The sequence below is a fragment of the Pongo abelii genome, chromosome 4, assembly GCF_028885655.2.
Source record: "Pongo abelii isolate AG06213 chromosome 4, NHGRI_mPonAbe1-v2.0_pri, whole genome shotgun sequence".
Taxonomy (NCBI): domain Eukaryota; kingdom Metazoa; phylum Chordata; class Mammalia; order Primates; family Hominidae; genus Pongo; species Pongo abelii.
Window position 1 is genome coordinate 147324342 of NC_071989.2, and position 22350 is coordinate 147346691.

The window sequence follows — 22350 nt, forward strand, 5'->3', positions numbered from 1 at the left end:
CCTCCTAAGTGGAGAAACTCAGCCTGTCTGTAAAGCGCAGAAGCCCAGCTCTATCAGCAGAACATGGTGGGAGCCAATCCTGCCGGGCTGCCAGCAGCGGGAAAGCCAACACCTGAACCCTGACAAGCAGGCAGGTTACCTGAAGGTCAGAGGTAGAGGGTTGGGAGGGGGCGGAGATCTCCCGTGCAGCTGTAGGAAGTGTGCCTGTGTGGAGAAAGAAGGAATGCCTGCCCTAACTCCAGGGGAGAATGAAGCACAGGGAAGATGCACAAGGCAAGAGGGAAGCCCAGGAGAAGACAAGGCCACAGTGGACCACCTGTGCTTCCCGCGGCAGCAGGAAGCCGTGGGGCTGATTGGGGCTGGCAGAGGAAGCTGAGGAGGGGTGCAATCCTGCATTCTGGGACAGGAAAGGCTGAGAGGGACCCCCTGGTCCTTTCCTACTCCACCCCTCAGTCCTGCCAGCTTCGCCACCAAAACACAGCCCAATTCTGTCAGCTCCACCTTCATCCCCTGTGTCCTGCGGTCCACTGCCTCCTGCTCTCACCTTCTCCTCCAGTCCCCAAACCCTCACAACCTGGCATTGCGGGTGATAAAGACAAAATTAATCCCTTCCCTGGGACTGCGAGGCTCTGCAGGCTCTGCCCCCACTGTGCGCGGCCTGGACCCACTCACACCCACTCTTGTCACTCTAACTCTCCCCTGGGGCCTCTGGAGGCGCAGCTCCCACTTCCAGGTGCACCCCCGCATGGCCCCATTCACTCCACAGCTCCCTGCATACCTCACCGCCACTGACGAGCCTCCCCTGACTGGCCATCTCTGCTTCTATGCTGCTGTGGTTTGAATATGTTCCCTAAAAGTTCAAGTGTTGGAAGCTTAATTCCCAAGGCAGCAGTATTGAGAGGAGCTGCCTAGGTCAGGAGGGCAGCGGGTTCGTTACGGGAGAGCGGCTGTTATTCTAGAGAGCAAGCCCAGCCCAGCATGCTTTTTTCCACAAGTGCTCTTGCCCCCTCACCTTCCACAACGTTGCCATGCAGCACAAAGGCCCCCGCCAGATGCACCCACCCAATCGTGGATTCCCAGCCTCCCGAATCGTGAGCCAAAAACTGCCTTTTCTTTGTACATTATCCAGTCCGGGGTATTCTGTTAAAGCAGCAGCAGACAGACTACAACACAAGCTCAGGGGAATTCTCTGATAAACATCTGCCTGAAAGCTCAGGGACGGCAGGGACTGCGGACTATTTTCCCAGCACCCAGCACAGCAGGCAGCACAGGCAGGCAGGGTCCCCCTGCGGCCCTTCAGCTCCACAGATGCACCAAAGGCCATGGAATCCAAACCCCAGGCAGGCATCTCACCACTGCAGAAGCCCAGATGTCAGGGCATGGTCTCTCAGTAGAGGTCCTCTCACAGGCCAAGGTACATATGAGGACCCAGCACCCTGATGGGGGTGTCACATTGCCCATGGGAATTCCACAGTCCCCGGCTGTCATGACAATGTGCTGCAGTGATCCCCCTGAGCTGCACAGCGCCCCTCCATCGTGGTGGACAGTTCATGTCCCTCCACCTTCAGGCAGCTCTGGACCCACCCCTAGTTTAGCTAGGTCTTCATTCTTTCTTAAGTGCTGCAAGAGGCTGGACTTAGTGACTCACGCCTGTAATTCCAATACTTTGGGAAGCTGAGGCAGGATTGCTTGAGCCCAGGAGTTCAAGACCAGCCTGAGCAACATAGTGAGACCCTGTCTACAAAAAATGAACAAAACTAACCAGGCATGGTGGCATGGGCCTGTAGTTCCAGCTACTCAGGGGGCTGAGGTGGGAGGATCACTTGAGTCCGGGAGGCAGAGGTTACAGTGAGCCAAGATCGTGCCACTGGGTGACAGAGAGAGACCTTGTCTCAAAAAAAAAAAAAAGAAAAAAGAAAAAAGAAAAAAGAAATCACAAGAACAGAGAAGCCCTGACTGCCTCAGCCCAAGTACAGTGTGTCCTAAATCTCTCTGGCTGAAACTCATCTGCTGTCCTCCCTGAAAGAAGAGGGCCATTTCTGTACTGTTTGTAGAGAGATGCCAGTCCTCCCCTCCCCAATCATGTCAGCACCCCAAAGCTTCCAGAGGCAGGCTCCTGGGGCCGGCAGCCTCGGAGCAGCCTTGGTGAGCCTGCCTGGTGGTAGTGTGCTAGCAATGCGTCAGTGCCATAGTGCCCAGGATGCCAGGGCTGGGGGCAGCAGGGACACACACCCAAGACACCAGAGAACAGAGCCCAGTTTCCCTGGGAAATGCCCAGCCAGCTGATATGTCCTTCATGTCCTTCTCCAGGCTCACTGGCCCACTCCCAGAACCCGAACTATGCCCAGGCCTTATCAATTGGATCTGAGCACCACATGGCTGCCTGCTGTTCTAAGAAACTGGATTTCTGCAGCTTGAACAAGAGAAGAGAGAGAAACAGACCGAGAGATAAGACAGGCAAAGACAGTCAGAGAGTTGGGTAGAGACAGTGATGGACAGAGGCGGCCGCAGCCATCCCGACACTGCCTGGGAGAGAAGGCCTGGGGGAAGCGTGTGCAGAGTGGTGAGGGGCCCAGCCTCCACCATTCGGCAGCAGTTCCAGCGGCTGCCCAGCCCTGCTCCACTAGTCGGCATGCGGCTGTTCTGGGGAGCATGTGGCCCGAGAGAGGCAACTGAGGAAGCCCTGCCAATGCTCTCTGCAGCAGCTGAATTAAGAATCCAGGCCTGGCTGGTTTTCCTCTCTCCTCCTTAATTAAGACGCTTCTTCAAGCTTGCAAACAGGGCTGGGCACCAAGTCTCCTCCCAAGTGGCAAGCAATTGGGTCCCTGAGACTCTCAAGGGCAGCCGCTCTGAGGCCCTGCCCAGAGCCAAAGCTCCCAGAGGAGGCACCTCCAGGTTTCTAGAATCCGAAGAGTCAGTGCCATTCGAAGGAGCTCTGGGCTGTTCCACCCCCTCAGCCTTTTGTCCCCTGGGGGCCTGGTCTCGGCTGCTCCAGGGCTTGCCTCATGCTAAGCCCTCTGCCTGCACACTTGGCCGTGACCATGGCTGGCAGGGCCACCTCTCACTCCTCATCAGCCCTCAGGTTTCAGCTTAGCCACCACATCTCACATGACATCCTCCCTGACGTCCCCAATCTCTTCCATCTGTCTGTCCATCCATCCAGAAGCACACACAAAGCAAACAAGTGACGTCCCCAGTCTCTTCCATCTGTCTGTCCATCCATCCAAAGCAAACAAGAGGAGACTGGGTGGGCCTGGGTACTCACCTTCTCCGTGACCAGGTCGTAGAGCAGTGTGACCACGCGCACGGCGAGCACCTCTGTGCCCTTCTCCTGCACCAGGCTCCTCAGGACCTGCAGTCCCCCGAGCTTCAGGAACTGCTGCTGGGCATAGGGGAAGTGGCGCAGCAGGGAGCACAGTGCAAACAGGACCTGGGGGCACAGACCCAGGGGCAGCTGAAGGGCCAAGCGAGCTGGACCTGCCCTGAGGCCCAGGGAAGGCAGGCAAAGGTGCCCCAAACTAGTCCCCATTCCTCCCGGCCCCACCTCAGTTACAGCTATACCCCAGAACCCAGGACTGTGAGGCCAGGAGGGACTCAGACACCTTCAACATTACCAAGTGAGTAAATGGGAGGTAAACAGAGGCCAAGGGTGGGAGACCAGGAGTAGGGCCCAAGGCCACACCACAGGAGCTGCCCCCAGGCCTCTAGTCACCTCAGCATACTGCCATCCGCTTTAGTTGAGTGTAACCTCTCCCCCTGTGCCACCCAGCAGATGACGCTCAGGCCCCCAAGGTAACATGCACAGCCTGGACAGAAACCCTTTCCTTTCAGGCCCCACAGGTGTACTGGGGGCCAAGCAGGAGGAAGGGCGTGGAAACACACCTTCTTCTTTGCAGTGAGCGGTTGCTCCGTGGCCAGGATGACCAGCAGCTTCTGCAGGGCTCCCCCTTCGATGGCCTCCACCTGGACCTTGGGGTTGCTGGGGAAGAAGCACAGGACAGCATGACTACCCTGCCCAGCCCAGGGATCGGATGGTCAGGGAACTGAGCCCATGCCAGCCATCCCTAGAGAGAAACAAGAACAAGAGAGGTTCCCACGCAGGGCAAGTCAAACTCAGCTGGGGAAACAAAGACCATCTGGCACAGACCCACGTGGGAACAGCGGCCCATAGCACAGGTGACAGGGCTGAGTGCTCCCATGCCAGTCCCCACTCCCCAGCAGCCAAGGGGCTGGAGTGGGCTGGGAAGGTGAACCACCTCTACTACTGTAAAGATATTTCGATGCCGAAGGTGCGCTGCCCTCCCATAGGAAGCCTTTCTTGGCGCTTCCCAAGCCAGTGCCAGATGTTCCTTCCTCCGTGACCCCAGGCACATCACACACTGGGGCAATTACTAATGGGTCTGTTCCCCTCTGGGTCTGGGGCCCCAAGGCCAGGGACCCATCCCTCTCCTCTCCTGGGTCGGCACTCAGACTGCACACAGAAAATGCTTGTGGGAGAAGGCAGGAAGAAAGTGCAAGAGACAGGAGCCTCTGAATACCTAGGCAGATCCTAAAACAGGACAACCCAATGCCTCGCACTGGGCTCCCACTCTATAACAGCAGCTACTGTCAGCTTCTCTGCCCTGTGTTCTCAGCACTCAGCACAGAGCCTGCCACGTCACAGGTCCCTGGACAGTAGGGAATGAATGAATGAATGAACGAACGAACAAACGAACAACACGTGTACACAACCATGAACATATCAACAGATAAACATACTGCACTAAAGTACTCAAAACCCTGAGCTGCCTCTGGAACTCCTCTCCCCATTCTGGGCTAGAGAAATAGTGATGTGATTAAAAAATTTCAGGCCCAGACCTCCCAGATGAAGGGATGAGGGGCCTGGTGGGGACCCCCATCAGGGCAGGGTGCCATGCAGGGGACAAGGCCGGGATCCCTAGCAGGATGCCCTTTTGCAGGCTCCTTGTTTTTCAAGATTGCATTAGGGATCAATTAAGGAGCAAGTGCCAAGCACAGGGACCGGATAGTCAGGCCCTTGGGCAGGTCAGGGCTCCCCTCTCAGCAGCCCACATGTGAGGCCCCAGAGAAAAGAGGGGACAGGCACGCAAAAGCCTGAGGCCAACAGCAAGTGAAGGGGCCAGGCCAGCAGTCAGATGGTGGCTGTCACACCCATCCAACTAGCCTACAAAGGACACCGCAGTCTACAAAGCCACCACATGCCTCTGGCTGCCTGCCCTTGGCATGACCACAAGCTCCCGGCGACCCAAAAAGCACCTGTTCCTCCTAACTCCCAACCCTCCTGGCCAGGGGGCCCTCACGGTGTCCTTGAGAGTGAGCCAGGGTGTAAGGAAACAAAGACAAATCAGAAGGAGCTGGCTCCTGGTCCTAAACCCAGAAAAGACACACTGTGCCACTGTACAGGAGAGGGCCGGACACACAGCAGGCGTGCACCCAAAGCTGGCCGAATGGAATGAAGATAGCTCCCCGCTTCTATTGCGACCAGGAACAAGCTTCAAGGTCCAGAGCAGACCAAGCACGCTGAGCCAGCTTTCTAAAGAGAAAAGCTCCTTTGTACCACGTGTCACTCTGTAGCCTCTCAGCCAGAAAGGAAGTACAGGGTGGGTGCCAGCCCGTCCCACAGCAACTCCACCCCTGTGTCTGCAGAGCAGCCTGGAGATGGGCCAGAGTCCCTGGGGAAGGGAGGCTGACAGCTCCTCTCCAGATAGGCGGGCTGGCGCTGGTGCAGGGGGGGCCTGGGAGCTGAGCTGCTCCCCTGCCCCCCCGACTTGAGACAGGCAGCTGTTTCATCAAAGCATGAGCTAATTAGGGCTGTCTCTGCCATCATGTGCCTAAGGAACGCTCACCCATGACAGGAGGGTCCAGGAAGAGAAGACAACCACGCTGAGAGATTCACGCAAACATCAAATGCTGCCTCCCCAAGGGGGCTGCGAGATCTGACATCCCATCAGCCTTTGGGAGCACTGCCAAGGAGTCCCATCCCTCATGGGCCCTCAGAGCAGCAGAGACAAGGCCCTCCAAAGACAGCACAAAGCTCATCACAGCACCCCATCATCGCAGCCCCAGTTAATCACCCAGGGCTGGGCAACCAAAGCCCTTCCACTTTCTGCACTGTGACCAGGGCAAAGAGAAGTCCCTTCTTCAGAAGGTAGGCTGATGTGGGCCGGGAACCACCCACAGCCAAGCCAGCAGCAGCCCAGTCCCACCCACTCTGTCTCCCTCAAGCAGGCTCTTCCCACCCCATTTAGAGTAGGAGAGAAGAGAGCTCCAACATCAGATAAGTAAATCGGAGAGAAAAGAGAAAGTCTGACCTTTTGTAAATTGCTGAAATCAGGTTCATAAGGCAATAAATTCATGTTTTCACCCACAGCCAAGTCTGTGGGTAGGGCAGGACCATGGGCCAAACATGGGCTGTGACAGTGCGCAGCCTTGGCAGCCCTGGGCCCATGCCCTGCCTGGCCTCTTCACATGATCAGCTTAAACGAGGTACCCATGGAACCCTGGGAACTCCAGGCCTTACCCCAGGGTTCCCACAGCTTCAGGAGTTCCCTAAAAGGCCACCCTGTGAAGTGGCCTTTTAGGGCTGCCCAGGCAAAGGGTTGAAGAAACACACCAGAGGAAGAGGGGGAAGATGAGGCCTGTGCTTCCAGCTGCTCCTCAGTCCATCCAGGCAGGGCCAATAGAGCTGAAGGTTTCCTGAGCAATCTCCCACCAAGGGTAGAATCTGCTCCTAGAAATAGACCCTCTCTCCACAGGCAGCTCCGCCCTGGGCTTTAAATGCTCACAGCCTGGGGCTGGGGGAGGCAACTACCAAAACAGCTCAGAGTGAGGCCTCTGGATGTACAAGGACCAGGGCCTGGAGGACCCTTGCTGGGAATCTCATGAGCAATGGCTCATGGCCTTGGGCAAGTTTTCACCTGTGAGGCAGAGCTAGGACTACCCATGTTAAAGACAGAACAGTTAATGAATGCCAAAATGCCACAGTGCTAGCCAATGCACTGTGGCCAAAAGATAATTACGGTAGGCTTATTACACAAAGAGGCCAGACCACATCCTTGAGAGCACAGCTTTATTCGGCCTGGATGCCTCGAGCACATATCATGTATGCCAGCCCCATCCTCCTCCAGCCTATGGACTCTGGACCAGAGCTGCGGCCCTCCCCCGGAGGGGCCAGTCCTGCTGGCTGGAAGGTAGGTGTCCTGACAGCTGGGGATCTGAGTGAGTTAAGCGGGCGGGGGCCTGGCACGCCTCAAAGTGACATCAGTGGTGCTGGTGTGCTCAAAGTCAACAGAAGGATATTAAGGACGTAGCTCATCTCCGATGCGATAAATGAGAATAAACCTTGTTCAGGGCTAAGCCGGCTGGACTAAATAAATACCATTAGCACTTGGATTACTGGGATGTTCACAATCAGCAGGCGAGTCAGCTGTCTGTGTGCAGAGGGACGACAGCAGCTGCTACTCTGTAAATCTTGCAGGGAGATGGGCTGGGGGTAGGGAGGGTTGCAAAAATGGAAGTGATTGCATTTGCAAAAACCAAAGAGTTTGGGTCAGGGTGACAGCAATTCGGGCAATCAGCCAAGAGTCAGAGGTCATTTTAGCTAACTGAAGCTGAGCAAGTGTCTGGGTGGAAGGGGACTGAAGGAGCTGACCACAGGGAAGGCAGCCCAGCTCGGCCAGGGGGCCCAGGAGATTGCTGCCCAATACACACCCCGGGGCTGACTTCACCCTTGGGCTCAGGGCTGGCTACATAATTTTCAGGCCCAAGTGCAATATGAAAACATGGGGCCTTTTGTTCAAGAATTATCAGAAATTTAAAGACAGTGAGAACAGAGCATGAAGCCAAGCACGGGCCCTTTTGAGTGTGGGGTCCTGTGCCGCTGCACAGGTGGCAGGGCCAACAGGGTATGTGCACGGAAATCCTGCTCCAGGGTCAACCGGAACAACAGGGGCTGAAAAGTAAGTTTGAATTTCTGAAAAGGAGAACAACTGGAAAAGGCAGAGCTCTAGGATGGGAATAAGGATGAGGGTGACTAGTTAGATGGGGGCCAAGGAAACGCTAAGGTGTAACTGAAGAGAGCTTCTGTGATTGAGACTGCCAGGCCAGACCAGGACACCAGAGGCACAGCAGAGGGATGTGCTCACTCACGCGTCCTTGTGACATTTCTAAGTACAACAAATACTCTTTTTATTCCCTTACAACAGAAAAAAACTACCATTTTTCTTCTGAAATGCCTCTGAGATGATGCCATGCACTGAGGGCAGAGGGCACATCTCAGGGGTGTACGGGGCCAGGCTCAATCATTCACCTGACGAAGTGCAAGCTCACCTTCTTGCCCAGAAAGAAAGATTTCCTCTGGTGGTCCCACCTTGCTTATGCCTTAATGTGTAGCCTCCATCATCTGGGAAAGCAAGAATTTGCAGGATGTGTAATCCTGAAATACATGGGTTCGAGAGACATCTATATTTGCCTGCCATCCAGGGATGAGTGGGGTTAGGTAATCAATCAGTTAAGATACAAACAATTGGCCGGGTGCAGTGGCTCATGCCTGTAATCCCAGCACTTTGGGAGGCTGAGGCGGGCAGATCACTTGAAATCAGGAGTCCAAGACCAGCCTGGCCAACATGGTGAAACCCCGTCTCTACTAAAAATACAAGAGTTAGCTGGTGTGGTGGCAGGCACCTGTAATCTCAGCTACTCGGGAGGCTGAGGCAGGAGAATCGCTTAAACCCAGGAGGTAGAGGTTTCAGTCAGCTGAGATCACGCCACTGCACTCCAGCCTGGGCAACAGAGCAAGACTCTATCTTTAAAAAAAAAAAAAAAAAAAAAAAAAAAAAAGATACAATTACCGAATTGAATAAACATGGAATAGGTTTAACAACAACAACAACAAAAAAAACAAAAAACACTGTACAAATCTTCCACTGCAAAGTCAAGCTTCCAGGAGTAACACAACACATGAGCTGCATATCACTTTGTGTTGGGACCTGTATGGCCTCAGGAGTTCCATCTGGACACTGGGAAAGGCAGGGCTATCATCTGACCCCTTCATGTACAGCCCCCAACTGGAAGCCACCCACGTAAGCAAGTATGAGACACCCACTCCTCACCACAGTAACAGCAACTCATGAGAGGGTCTCTAGACCCTCTTGACAAACAGACACACACACAATACACACACACAGACATAATCATCTGCCCACCTCTGAGGAGATAAAGGGAACCTCAGAGGGAGGGGCAGCAAATCACCTTCCTGAGGGCCATCTGGTAGCTCTCCGACACGGCCCTGCATCACAATCACCTGGGCAGTTTATTTCCTGAAACCATTTCAGACTAGTGCTTTAAGAAATTACAGAAAATAGGCCAGGTGTGGTGGCTCATGCCTGTAATCCCCGCCCTTTGACAGGCTAAGGCGGGAGGACTGCTTGAGTCCAGGAGTTCGAAACCAGCCTGGGCAAGGTGGTAAAATCCCTGTCTCTGCAAAAGTAAAAAAAAAAAAAAAAAAAAATAGCCGGATAGTGGTATGCACCTGTGGTCCCAGCTACTCGGGAGGCTGAGGTAGGAGGCTCACTTGAGCCCAGGAGGCTGAGGCTGCAGTGAGCTATGGGCGACAGAGTGAGATTCTGTCTCTCTAAAGAAAAAAAAAATTATAGAAAAGTAATTACACAAAAAAATGACTTACTGGAAAGCTGCAAGAATAGTAAATAAACTCCCACCCAGATTCACCAATTGTGGACATTTACCACAATTTTCTGTCTCTATTAATATTTACACAGATTTTCTTTTTTAAAATATTTGAGAGTAATTGAAGATATGAAGACCCTTTACCCCTAAACATATCAGTGTGTATGTCCCAAGAACATAACCAAAGTACAGTGATCAAAATCAGTAAACTGACACAGTAATCTACAGATATTTATTCAGATTTTGCCAACTGTCCCAATAATAGTCCTTACCCCTCACCCTTTCCTCTTTTAAAAAACACTTTTTTTTTTTTTGTAGATGAGGGTTCTCACGATATTGCCCAGGTTGGTCTTGAACTCCTGGCTTCAAGCAATCCTCCCGCCCTGGCCTCCTAAAGTGTTGGGATTAATGGCATGAGCCACTGCACAGAGCCCTCTCAATAATATTCTTTTTAGAAAAATAATTTGGCCCCACGTCCGATTTATGCCCACACGACGTACACAGCAGCCTCTCTCCTTGGTCTCCGTTCATCTGGAACTCTCCCTTAGTCTTGTCTTTCATGACACTGACATTTATGAAAAGTGCAGGCCAGCGGTAGAGTGTTTCTCAGTTTGGATTTGTCCGATGTGTTCTCATGATTAGATTGAGGCCGTGGCTTTGGCAGGAATACACAAACACAATGCTGTATCTTTCTCAGTGTATCACACAGGAGGGCAAGTGATGTCCATAAGTCTCACAATTGGATGTTTTCTTTGAATACTTGGTTATGGTGGTATCTGCCAGATTTCTCCACTATAAAAATACTATTTGTTCCTCTGAAATTAGTATTTTGTGGGGAGACACTTTGAGATATGAAGACAGCCTATTCCTCAACAAACTTTCATGTAGTAGTTTTGGCAATTATTGACAATTCTTGCTCAATTATCCCAGGTTAAGCATCTTAAGTCCAAAAATCTAAAATCCAAAATGCTCTAAAATCTGAAACTTTTTGGGCATCAACATGATGCTCAAAGGAAATGTTCACTGGAATATTTTGGATTTTGGATTTTTGGATCAGGGATGCTCAAGTGGTAAGTACATAATGCAAATATTCCAAAAACCAAAAAAAAAAAAAAAAAGAAAAAGAAAGAAAATCCAAAACATTTCTAGTCTCAAGCATCTCAGATAAGGGATGTTCGATCTGTACCATGATGTTTGTCAAATGATATTCAAACTCCTATCTTTATTTTTCTTGCTTCTATCTTTATTTGCTGGCATTCTACCTGAAAGAAGAGGTTTTCCTTCTTTCCCATTTCTTCATTCATTCATTTACTGGTATCAATATGGATTAATAGATTCTTATTTAATCTATGGAACAGAGTCCATTTCTACCATTTACTTCAATGCTCAAATTATCCTTAATCACCAGGCATTTTCATGCTGGCTTCTGTGTCTTTTTAACATGTTTCCATCACCCTTTAATATTTTCTTACCTTCTGGCACAGGATGTTCTTGTACAAGATACTGCTCTTTTCCTGTGCCAGCCATGGAATCAGCCATTTCTCCAAGGAACAATTGGAGCCCTTTTTGAAAATACAGATTCCAAGCCCTACCCTGCATATACTAAATCATAATCTCAGAGAACGTGGCTCCGAAGACCTGATTTTTCATAAATGCCACATGTGATTCCTATGTTCTGAGGACCAGCATTTGGGATAACTAGAGCCAATGCTCAACCTTTTATCCAGTACAGCATCTCTGGTAACTGGCAGCCCAGTACTTGAAGACTACATCATCAAACAAGGCAGCTTTACGCTAGTTTAAAACTCCTCCAATTGCCAGAAAAACATATTCTGATACTGAGCTGAAATCTGCTATCATGAAGCTTATACCCTCTGGTCCTATACCCTCTGGTCCTAAGTCTACCCTTGAAGAAAGAAAGGGTTGCCTGATCCTGTCCTGACAGGTCAGCCCTTCTGAAAGTTGGGAGCAGCCAACCATCCAGAGAAAGCTCCCCTCTTACAACGTGGCCTCACAGGATTCTGCAGTCATTCTCAGGGTGACTCCTGAAACCCTCCACTTTCCTGACAATGCTCTATGGGACCCTGTTCCACTTACTGACGAATCCCTACAGTGGTGGTGCCCAAACCTACCCACAGGGATCCAGGCTGGACAACCCCTCACCCAGAGTCCAGTGGGCCTGGCTGCCTCTGCCCCAGGGCCACTCTGCCCCCAATGCCTCAGGCCATCTCTAGATTTTTGTTAGTAGCCTCACAGAGCTTACAGTGGCCTGCCTAGGTCAAATCCCTAAAGGCTGCTCACATGATCTTCTGATGAGCCAGGGGGTCCCCAACATGGCTCTGAATGCGAGCACAGGGCTTCGATTTTATTCTTACTAAAGAATAAATATTGTCAGGAGGCAAAAAGCAAATTACAAATGGTATGGGTGATATGACACCATATATTTATTTCTGGGTGGTGAATTTTTGTTTTAAACAAGCAATCTGAATTACTTATAAATTAGAAGTTTAATAACAATAAAATTTAAAATGCCACTTGGCTACCTAGACCCTTCCTCCTAGCCTGTCACTATTCTTTTGGATCCTCACTGTCATGTATCTCACATGGTTATCTCTTCCTGATCAGTGCCATCTGTTCCCACATCTTCACATGAGAACCAGAATGCAGGTTAGACAGGACAGAGTCTGCCACGAGCTCTTTGGCACATCACTACAGTGAAGGCTCTGTTGACACTGAACCATTTGAACCATTTCTAAATAAACATTGATTAAGTCTGATTGTTCAAGCTGCTACAAATCTACGTCTTTTTCTTTTTTTTTCTTTTTTTTTTATTCAGAGTCTCACCTCACTCTATCACCCAGGCTGGAGTGCAGTGGCGCAATCTAAGCTCACTGCAACCTCCACCTCCCAGAACTCAAGCTTAATTCTCATGCCTCAGCCTACCATGTAGCTGGGACTACAGGCACACACCGTGACGCTCACCACCACGCCCGGTTTTGTTTTGTTTCTGTATTTTTAGTAGAGACAAGGTTTTGCCATGTTGGCCAGGCTGGTCTCGAACGCCTGGCCTCAAGTGATCTGCCAGCCTCGACCTCCCAAGTGCTGGGATTACAGGCGTGAGCCACGGCACTCGGCCTCAAATCTACGTCTTTATCATCATTTCTCTATCTGATCTATTAGATTATTATGAGATTCTGTCAAATGATTTCCTGAAATGCAGACTTCCTCTGTGTCTATTATACCAGCCTAATCTACCAGCCTGGCAAATCTTATGAAAAAGAAAATTAGAGTTGGGAGGGAACTTGAGAGAGTCTTCTGGGGTACTGATCATGTTACATTTCTGGATCTGGGTGGTGGTTACATGGGTGTCTCCACTTTCAATAATTCATCAAGTAGAATGTGTTAAACTTTTCTATATGGAGGGAGGGGGGAGGGAGGACTTAAGCATTAAACTAGTCCAGCAAGACCTGGTTTTATGGAACCCACACTAACTCTAAGAAATGGTCTCTTTTCTTTAAAAATACTCTTAAGTCACATCTCAAAAACTTGCTCTGTTATTTTGAAAACCAGAACAGTTGCCCATTGTGTCTCCTTGCCCCTCTCCCAATCCCCATAATGCCATAAAGATTCCTGCACACAGTTTGATGATGATGTCCCTAAGTTTCTGTCTGGCATTTAATTTTTCAGACCCTGTCTAATTTGGAGAAGCCAGTGGTTCATTTACACTTTTTGTACACTCCTGGTCTCAAGTTCCACTTAACTCTATGTTTGTTTTACTTTCTGCAGGAAGGCCGTTCTCCTTGAGAGAGAAGGCGGAGGCAAACAGAATGAGCAACAAGGACAGAGATACCCTCTATGGCATCTGCTAAATCACCTGATTGAACCAGGTGGCCTAAAGCCTTCCTTGCCATCCCTCTCACTCTCAACAGTAGCTGCACAGGCGCCTTTGTTGTTCTTAGTGTTTCCCAGGTCTCACCCATCTGGTGCTCCTGACACTGTTCTCGGAGGTTGCATCCTTCTTCTCTATTTGCTCTTGGTTACAGGTCCCTTTTTCATCTCTAGACAAAATCTCAGCTCGAACTGTGCCCCCTGAAGCCATGTGGGTCTCTTTAGGTGGCTCCCTGTTCCCTGCAGTAATCACTCGTGACTCTATTAAGCACACTTCATTTTTCAGACTCTGAGTCATCTTTCCTTTTGAAGCTCCTGTTCAGACATCATATCTACTTTTTCCTGGACCCTCTGAAATTTACTTTCCCTAAAACTCAGAAGCAGAGAGTTTTACCTTCCCCTTTTAGCTTCTCCAAACACAGTCACTTTCTGCTGATGTTCTCTAAAGTTTTGTTTTTTTTAACCAGACAGATCCTTCTTGTTTCTCAGAATATAATTTCAGTGAGGCCCTTCTCCTTATTGCTTCCTTAACCTCCTGAGAGAGAAAACTGTCAGAAAAGAGAATTAAGAATTAAAGCAAGTGATGAATTTATTGGTTTCTTTTTTTTTCTAGAAGCAGATTTCCAACTGCCCAGATACCCCCTGCACCACGCCAGTTTGCTTCTGTGCCAGTTTTATAATTTCAATTGAGAAAGCTTCTTCTACACGGAGGGTAAAGAGTTGACAATTACCTCAGAGTTGGTTGGTTGGTTAGTTTTTTGGTGGGCTAAAAGCCAATGACCTGGACTTTTTCCTTTTTTTTTTTTTTTTTCCTCTCCATCAACAAGCCCAAACCCAGGAAGCAAAACACTGAGTGCTGCTCTGGAGTCAGACAGACCTAGGTGCAAGTCCGAGATTCTAGTGTTTTCAGCTGTGTGACTGAGGTAAGTTACTAAGCCTCTCTGTACCTCAGTTTCTGCATTTGTAAAACAGGGATTAATAACAATAATATTTATCTCATGGGATTGTTGTGGGGATGAAATGTGATTTTATATACGTAAACACACACAGAGTTCCTGGCAAATGCCAAGCATTAGGATAACAGCTGTTTTATCATAATATACCATTTAACAAAAATTATTATTTTTATTTTTCTGCTAAGACAGAATGCCAGGGTTTTCAGGCTTCTCAGAAGGGAGAGGAGCTATCTGTGTTGGGGGACAAAGAAGACCTCCCACTGAGTGGCCTTAGATTCTCACTCTCAGCTCCTCTGACTGGATAGACAAAGCCAGTACAGAAGGAATTCATGGGGGAGAAATGTAATTAACAAGCCAGAGGGAGAGATTGGGAGGAAGGATCAAAGCAGCTAATTAGAACTGGCTAAAGGGAGACCACAGGGTAGGGAACATGGAAGAAAGCGGGCTAAAGAGAATTATCTGCAGCCTCTAATTATTCAAAGAATGTCCCTGAGTAATTGTCTCAGGCAGTCTGAGGGAGGCAAGGCAGGAGTAACAAGGTTAAGCAGAAGAAAATTTAAGCTAAAACATATGGGAGATTTTTCACACACTGAGATTTATCAACTTTATTAGAGAACGCAGAGGATGTTATTTTAGGTCTTCTATACCAGTTGGTGGTATAACTATCCCCATGTCTGGTGGCTGGGGGAGAGCGGAGGAGGCCAGACCCTGCAGGTCAAGAGGGGATCCAAGGAAACGGCCCACACAATCCCTGCTCCAAGCTTATAGGCAACACACCTTGTCAACCCGCCCTTTGAGGCTCAGGAAAGAGCTTCCTTCCTCACTCAGATCTGCTCTCCCTCCAACCTCCACATCCCCTCACCCTCCTTGTGTTCTGTCATAAACTTGATAAACGTGATAAATCTCACTGTGTGAAAAATCATCTCCTCAATCAGAGCCAGTGGAATCACGCAGGGCCTATTTTGCGTTTGCCGCACAACTGTAGGAATGTTTATGAATGAGCCATCTCTTAATAGCAAAAGAAAAGGCAATGATCGTAGGACGGTCTATAGCTGAAAATGACAACACTGAAATACTTCGTTTACAGGATTTGGAAGTCGTATAGACTACAAATCTCTCTGCTGTGCAACATACATAACAAGTCCCCAAAATATCCTTTGTTTGCTGAGGTTTTGCTCAGATATTTAAGGTTCTGACAGTTTAAATATGGTGAACAATATGGTGAACCATCCAAATATTTTGCATCATTGGTATTTGGAAAGATCTTTAAGAACAATTAGTTCTAGTTCTGAGAGGCAAGTGCAGCACCCAGGCTCCTGGTTTTCTGTGGGGGCGGATCAGCATGGCCTCCTCAGCCAGCTGCATTTCACATGGAGTCTCAGGCCTCCCTAGCATGGGTTTCCTAGGCCTGGCCACTTGGCTCACATTGTAACAGAGAAGAAAACTGGGCAGATCCGCTGACTCCACAGCCAGGCGCAGGGTTCACCAGGTCTCATTGGAGGCTGAGAAAAATACAGAGCTTCTCCGACGCAGGAACCACACTGGGAGGCCTGACCTTGCTCAAGGCCCTTTGACCTGACTCACCAGACGCTGGAATGGGAACCTAAAGGAAAGTGGAAACTTCCCATTCTGTGGAAATCTTTAAGAACTGGAGAAAAGTTCCAATTACTTACAGCTTCAAGGGACAGAATGATAGATGGCTTTGTTTGCAAACATGCTATTTGTCTGAGGCTCTTTGTCCAGTCAGCTGGTTGACAAATACTGATCACGCCCAGTGTGCACAGGGACCTCAGTTAAGAATACCAGGGCTAGAGCAAAGAACGAACATAGTTCCTGTCTCTATCAGACAAAATTAACAGCCGACAGAGACGCGCAGAGAGCCACTCTGAGAGAAGCCACTGGGTGCAAGGGTTGTCTGAAAAATGGAGGAGCTGAGCAGGAGGGCATGCTGGAGGAATGACCTTGACAAGATCAAAAGTTATTAAAATAGGAGGAGGAAGGCTAAACTTCTGTATGTACTGCCCAACTGAAGGCAAATGAAAACCTACTTTTTTCCCCAAAAGAAAATGTTAAGAATCACCTTCCACAGACTCTTTTAACTATTTCTGATAGATCATTAAAAGGCCTTCTGCTGGAATCATTCTAATGCCAAAGAAAAAGTTACACTCATAAAACAGTTAATGTCAAAATGTAAATGGTTTGTTTAAGATTCAGCAATTGTTGCTGAATCAAACACAAAATCTCTGTGGCTTGAATAGCAAGGGAAACAAAAGGCTTGACGATTTAGTGCTCGTTAAAGCCTGTCTGGCTGAATTTTAGATTGCAACTTAAAAGAAAAAAACATTAAACCAGTTCAAGTGTGAACTGACATATGCACAGCAGTTTTCAGCTGCCTGCAAATGGGGCAAGGACACAGCCTGGAATGTGACTTGCACACGCCATGGCTGAGTATGCACCAATGTCCAGGGTACAAGGGCAGGGCCTGAGGGAACAAAGCCCCGACAAGAAAGCGTGGGGAAGCTGAGCCCAGGGGCCCACCAGGGGCTGAGGGTGACTGAGGGTGACGCTGGGAAGAGGGCCAATCCCCATTAGCTCTTTCCTGCAGGGAGGCTGGGGGCTTGAGAACAATCAAATGCTAGGCAGGGGCTCCCCTCTTGCCTGGGGAGGTGGGGAAGCAACAGCTTTTTGCTGTCCCCCCCCTTTTCTGGCCTTGCTTGTCAGACACTTCCATGAGCCACAGTGGGACTCCTGCCCTTTCAAATCTCATCACAGGCCTGGTGACCCCCACAACCCTCAAGTCGGGTGTTAGAAATAGTCCTTTGTGGTAGGTTTGTGGGGTGCTGAGCAGAATCTTTGTCTACATTCTCTTGCCTACTGGGATATAAACGCTTAAAATTTCACCATCTGGGATTTACTTCTTTGAGTCTTAAAGACAATTCTGTCTTTCAGGGTCCTCTATTAAAATGCCATTGTCCCTGGGTTGGGAGGACCCTGTGTAAGTAGGGTGACCACATAATTTATTGTCCAAACTGGGACACTTTTGAGAGTGAAAGGGGCACAATTAATGACTGCACTGGGACAAGAGGCATAAACAGAACATATGGTCACTCTCTGTATAAGGCTTTGTGTTAAGTTCTATGGAAGACATAAAGGTGAATAAAGCACTTTCATGGTCCTGGAACCTGGACCTTGAGCTGAGGGGCAGGAGATCCTGGGAACAGGCTAACTCTAGGCACCCACGGAGGGGGATAACAGCACTCCAGAGGGAAGTGTCACGGCAGCTTAGCAAAGACCAAGGGCTCTGGAGCCACACAGATTTGACCTTGAATCCTGGACTTCTTTCTGTACAACCTTAAGACAGGTCAATTAACCTGCCTCTCAGCTCAAGGTCCAGGTTCCGGGACCATGAAAGTGCTTTATTCACCTTTATATCTTCCACAGAACTTAACACAAAGCCTTATATAGAGAGTGACCATATGTTCTGTTTATGCCTCTTGTCCCAGTGCAGTAATTAACTGTGCCCCTTTCACTCTTAAAAGTGTCCCATTTTGGACAATAAATTATGTGGTCACCCTACTTATACAGATAAGGACCCAGCTTCCTCATTTGTCAAATGAGGGTTACTTCATGAGGCTACCGGGGATTAAATGAGATACCAAATGTAACAGTACGTGGCGTGTAATTTTCAACAGGTTCAATATTGCTAGCATAATCGAGACTAGCCTTCTACTCAAACCCCCATTACTGCTGTAAATGTCCCAAGTCAGAAGGTGGGGGCAAGGCAGGAAGAGAAAACCACTAAAATGGCAGACTTAGTTTAGCTTCCCCCCAAACTAATCCTCCAAGGGCCACCACCCAGGGCTGGGCAGTGAAAGGACCGGGATCACAGTAGCTCCCGAGGAGTGCACCACCCGGCCGCCTTGCTCTCCTGGTGCCCCTTCCTCCTGGTCTTAAGCTTCACACACTGACCCAGCCTCTCAGTTACTGCTCCATCCTCAACTCCTGGAGGCAGACATCACCCACCAGGCTTCCTCAGGCCATTTCCCTCGGCGGGCGGGTGGGGGAGGGTGGTGACTTTCCAAAGTGACTGAGCCCTGTCCTGATGGCCGGGTAATGCTGTCTGGTGGGCACTAGTACATCTTCCTGTGCCTCTTGTGACAGAAATGCCAAAAACAGATAAAACAAAAAACCCACAGCCCCTCATCGCCATGAGAGGAGGGGATTCTGGAGGCCACCATTTAATAGCTCTCAAGTGCTTTTCAAGCATTAACTCATGCCATCCTCATGACAACTCTATGAGGTAGACACTATTACTCCCATTTTGCTCATCAACAAACTGAGTCATAGAAAGCTAAGTAATTTTCCCAAGGTCACATAGCTAATAAGTAGCAGAGTCATGAAAGCTCTAGAATAGGAGCTAAGAAAACTGGATTCCACTGGGGACATGCCGCAAATTACTAGCCTAATGGCCAGGAAGGAGCCCTTAACTTATCTCAATTTGACTTCTATTATTTGTCAAGAAGCTGTGCTACTTTACCAATGGACCTGCTGTGAGTATCAAGTGAGACAGGGCAGGTGAAATCACTGTACAGGTGTTTATTATTATGATGCCCTGGCAACATCCTCCATCGTGTTTCTGAGAGCTGGACCCAGTATGCAGGAGGAGAATCCTGGTACCCTGCTGTTCTTTCCTCCCTTGGGCCCTGCACACTCTGGCTCAAGGTAAAGGAGGAATTACTCTAAAGCAGTGGTTTTCCAAGTCTGATCTCTGGACCAGCAGCACCAGCAGTATCTGGGAGCTAGTTAGAAATGCAAATTCTCAGGCCTCACCCCAGACTCATGAAATCAGAACCATTAGGGGAGGGGCCTGGCCATCTGCGTTTTAACAAGGCTTCCAGGTGCTTCTGAGGCATGCTTAATTTTCAGAACCGCTAGGCTAGAGTATCCCTGGACAGATAACAACCTGGGCCTCTCTCACCCTGGTGGGAAAGTCCTGCTTCAGGGGCCTGAGGCAGGACCCAGCATTGGCCAGAAGACCCAGGCCATGAGGGCCACTGCCCCAAAGATGAAAAGCTCCCAATAAAACCCAGACCTACATGGCTGCACTGATCAAAATACAATAAAGAAGAAAGTGAGAAATCTGACAAAAAGAAAACGCAGCTTCAGTGGGGGACAAAATACAACAATCTTCTGTGGGAGATGAGAAGCATAAAAGGGACGTTAGATGTTCAAAGAACCAAATGTCGCAACGACAAAAAAATACAAGAATAAAGACAAAGTGTGGATATCAATGCCACATGGGCCTCAGTCTAATGATGGCAGTTGCAGGGAACAGCAGCCCCCCCAGGACTATAGCCCGCTTTCCCCCGCCCCCAACACGACAGCCTATATAAATAGAGTCTTGAGGAAAAAATTACCAGCAATTAGTCATGAATCTGCTTGCTGGAATGAGGGGAAACTTGTGGAAAGTCACCAGAGGCCCTGGTGGGAAAAGCTCAGCTAAGGAGGCCACGCAGACAGGGCAAGAGCGAGACAACTAAGGGAGAAGGCCTGTGGGGTGTTCCTGCAACCTTTGATGCCTGCCAAGTCTTAACCTGGAAGGGAAAATGAAGGGCCTGGCCACTGGGCTATAATGAGCTCCAAACTGGGCCCACCTCCAAGTCAGAAGTCCTTTAATGTGTGCTTGGGCTGGAGGTGGGGCAGATGAATGAGGAGGAGGAAGAGTCAGCATAGCAGGCCCTGCCCTGGGTTGCGGGTACCTTGGGGGGATGAGGCGGTAGAGCACAGCTTCTGACCACAGTGCCTCCACCACAGAAAGCCTGTGCCACACAGGTCCTCCCCTGGCCCCTGGGGAATATGCTTCAGAAGCAGTGACAGTAGCAGGCTCAGCGTTTCCATTCAAGAGATCTGCTGGAAATGACCCTGTTTCAGGACCAAAGTGATGAGAAGGGAGGACCTCCCTTCCCCCGATGAATTTCTCAACTCATCTCCATCGACAGAGGAATCTCAGTGTGCTGTGTTCCCCACCGCCTCTGCCTGAGCGCCCTGCCCCTGCCTGTCCCCATCTTCATCTGGCCAGTTCCTACTGCAAGAACCCTTCAGACACGATCTCCTCAGAGAAACACTCGCTGACCTCCTGACCCTCACAGGGCCCCTGCTATGCATTCCTGGGGCCCTCCTTCTTTCCATCCTCTTAACAGACCTGACAAGATCAGCTTCCCCTCCTAAACCATGAACTCCCTCAAGGACCTGGACTGTGCCTTGTTGCCTGTTCAACTGTGACCTCACTCTAGATGGTAGAGCCCAATGCCCAGCATGCAATTAACAGGAGCTGCCTGCAGACACAAGGCTGGCTCTGTGTCCCCTCCCAGCTGAGACAGTGAACCCCAGCACTAGGCACGTGGATGGGTTGGGCACATGACCTCCCTCCCTTTCTGAGCATCTTGCCCATTCCAAGAGCTCACGGAATCAGACTCCGCGACTGCCCTGAGTTCTGACTTCTCTCCCCATCTCCCTGCACTTTGATTCCCTTGACCATGGGTCCTCCTCACTGCATATCCCCTGCCTGCTTGAGAAAAGGGATGCAGCCCAGATGGTCAATAGCCCCCTGAGATATCCCTCCTGGGAATGTCTATATTTGCCCACAAAGAGAACTTTTTATATATAAAAACAAGAAACAAATTTCTAATGGTATTAATTGAATTTTAGGCAGTAGCAGAAAGAAAAAAAGATTTGGGAAGCAGGGAGTTTCATTTGATTCCTGAAATCACCTCTAGTAGGTAATGCCCACCTCTGCTGTGTCTAAGATCAGCCCTGACTCAATCTTAGGATTAGGCACCACCTGCCAGCCATGGCAGGACAGTCCACAGATATGTCCACAAGTGGCCACTGTCACCTCCTTTCAGCCTGACCTCACCTGGCTGTCCTCCTTGACAACAGTCCTCTCTGGCTGAAGACTGGAAACTGTAGGCTAGAGCTCCTGCTTTCCTTTCTGGGACCAGTACCAGCCCAACTTTCCATGCCTCTGTCAGGTCAGCATGGTATCAGAGATGGCTGTTTGGCCACTCTCCTCCTGCAATACTCCATGCTCCACCAACCCCTGTTCCATCTGAGAGCCACTCACAGTCAGCTCTGCCCGAGGTCCCTGATAGATTGGCTGGTGCCAAGGATCCATTGAGGAGGTGGCACAGAGCCACACAGGGGAGCAACAACATTGGAAGAGGGCAAGGTCAAGTTGACAAATACCATATACAATGAGAAAGAATTGCATGAACCTCAGTGGCATAATGTAGCATAACAGATGGATAATTACATTTATTCTAAGAGCTGTAAAAGTAAGTAATTAAATAAAAATATGGAACAATGAATCTGCCACAGAGAGACACCTAACAGCCTCACAAGGGCCTTGCAGCTGGCACAAGCAGCCTGGGAAAGAAGCAGTGGGCAAGGAACCTCTAACACTGCCCTGATGTTTTAGGCACAATAAATTTAGCACCAGCTCGCACTGGGCACAAGGGGACAGCTTGATCTCAGAGGGGGATAATCACACCCACGGCTGCAACAGTACTGTGCCCTGGAAGTATGGCCTCTTGTCTACATCTGGAAGACAGCAGCCTGAGGTATTCTGATAAATGCCCCACCACTGGCATGTTTGGAAAGGCCCCTGCAAAGCAAGACTGGCAGATTGTATTTACCTTTGCAGAAGCAGAGGCAGAGAGGAAGGGAGATGAAAATGTATGCACAGATGACAGGATTCACTGCCACCAACAAAGGCAGGCTGGGAGACCCAGGTTCAGGTCTCCAC

General features: G+C 49.6%; 1 protein-coding gene across 6 annotated transcripts in view; it reads right to left on the reverse strand.

Annotated features, from left to right (window-relative positions):
- The window catches only part of SIL1 (SIL1 nucleotide exchange factor), a 326909-nt gene that overhangs the window by 902 nt on the left and 303657 nt on the right, over positions 1-22350 (reverse strand). For all 6 annotated transcript variants that reach the window (XM_054556611.2, XM_054556609.2, XM_024247395.3 and 3 more), the window contains 2 exons: positions 3883-3979; positions 3266-3430 (listed from right to left, as the gene is read on the reverse strand). In XM_054556611.2, the coding sequence (XP_054412586.1) occupies positions 3266-3430; positions 3883-3979 (262 nt within the window). The remainder of the gene's footprint in view (positions 1-3265; positions 3431-3882; positions 3980-22350) is intronic.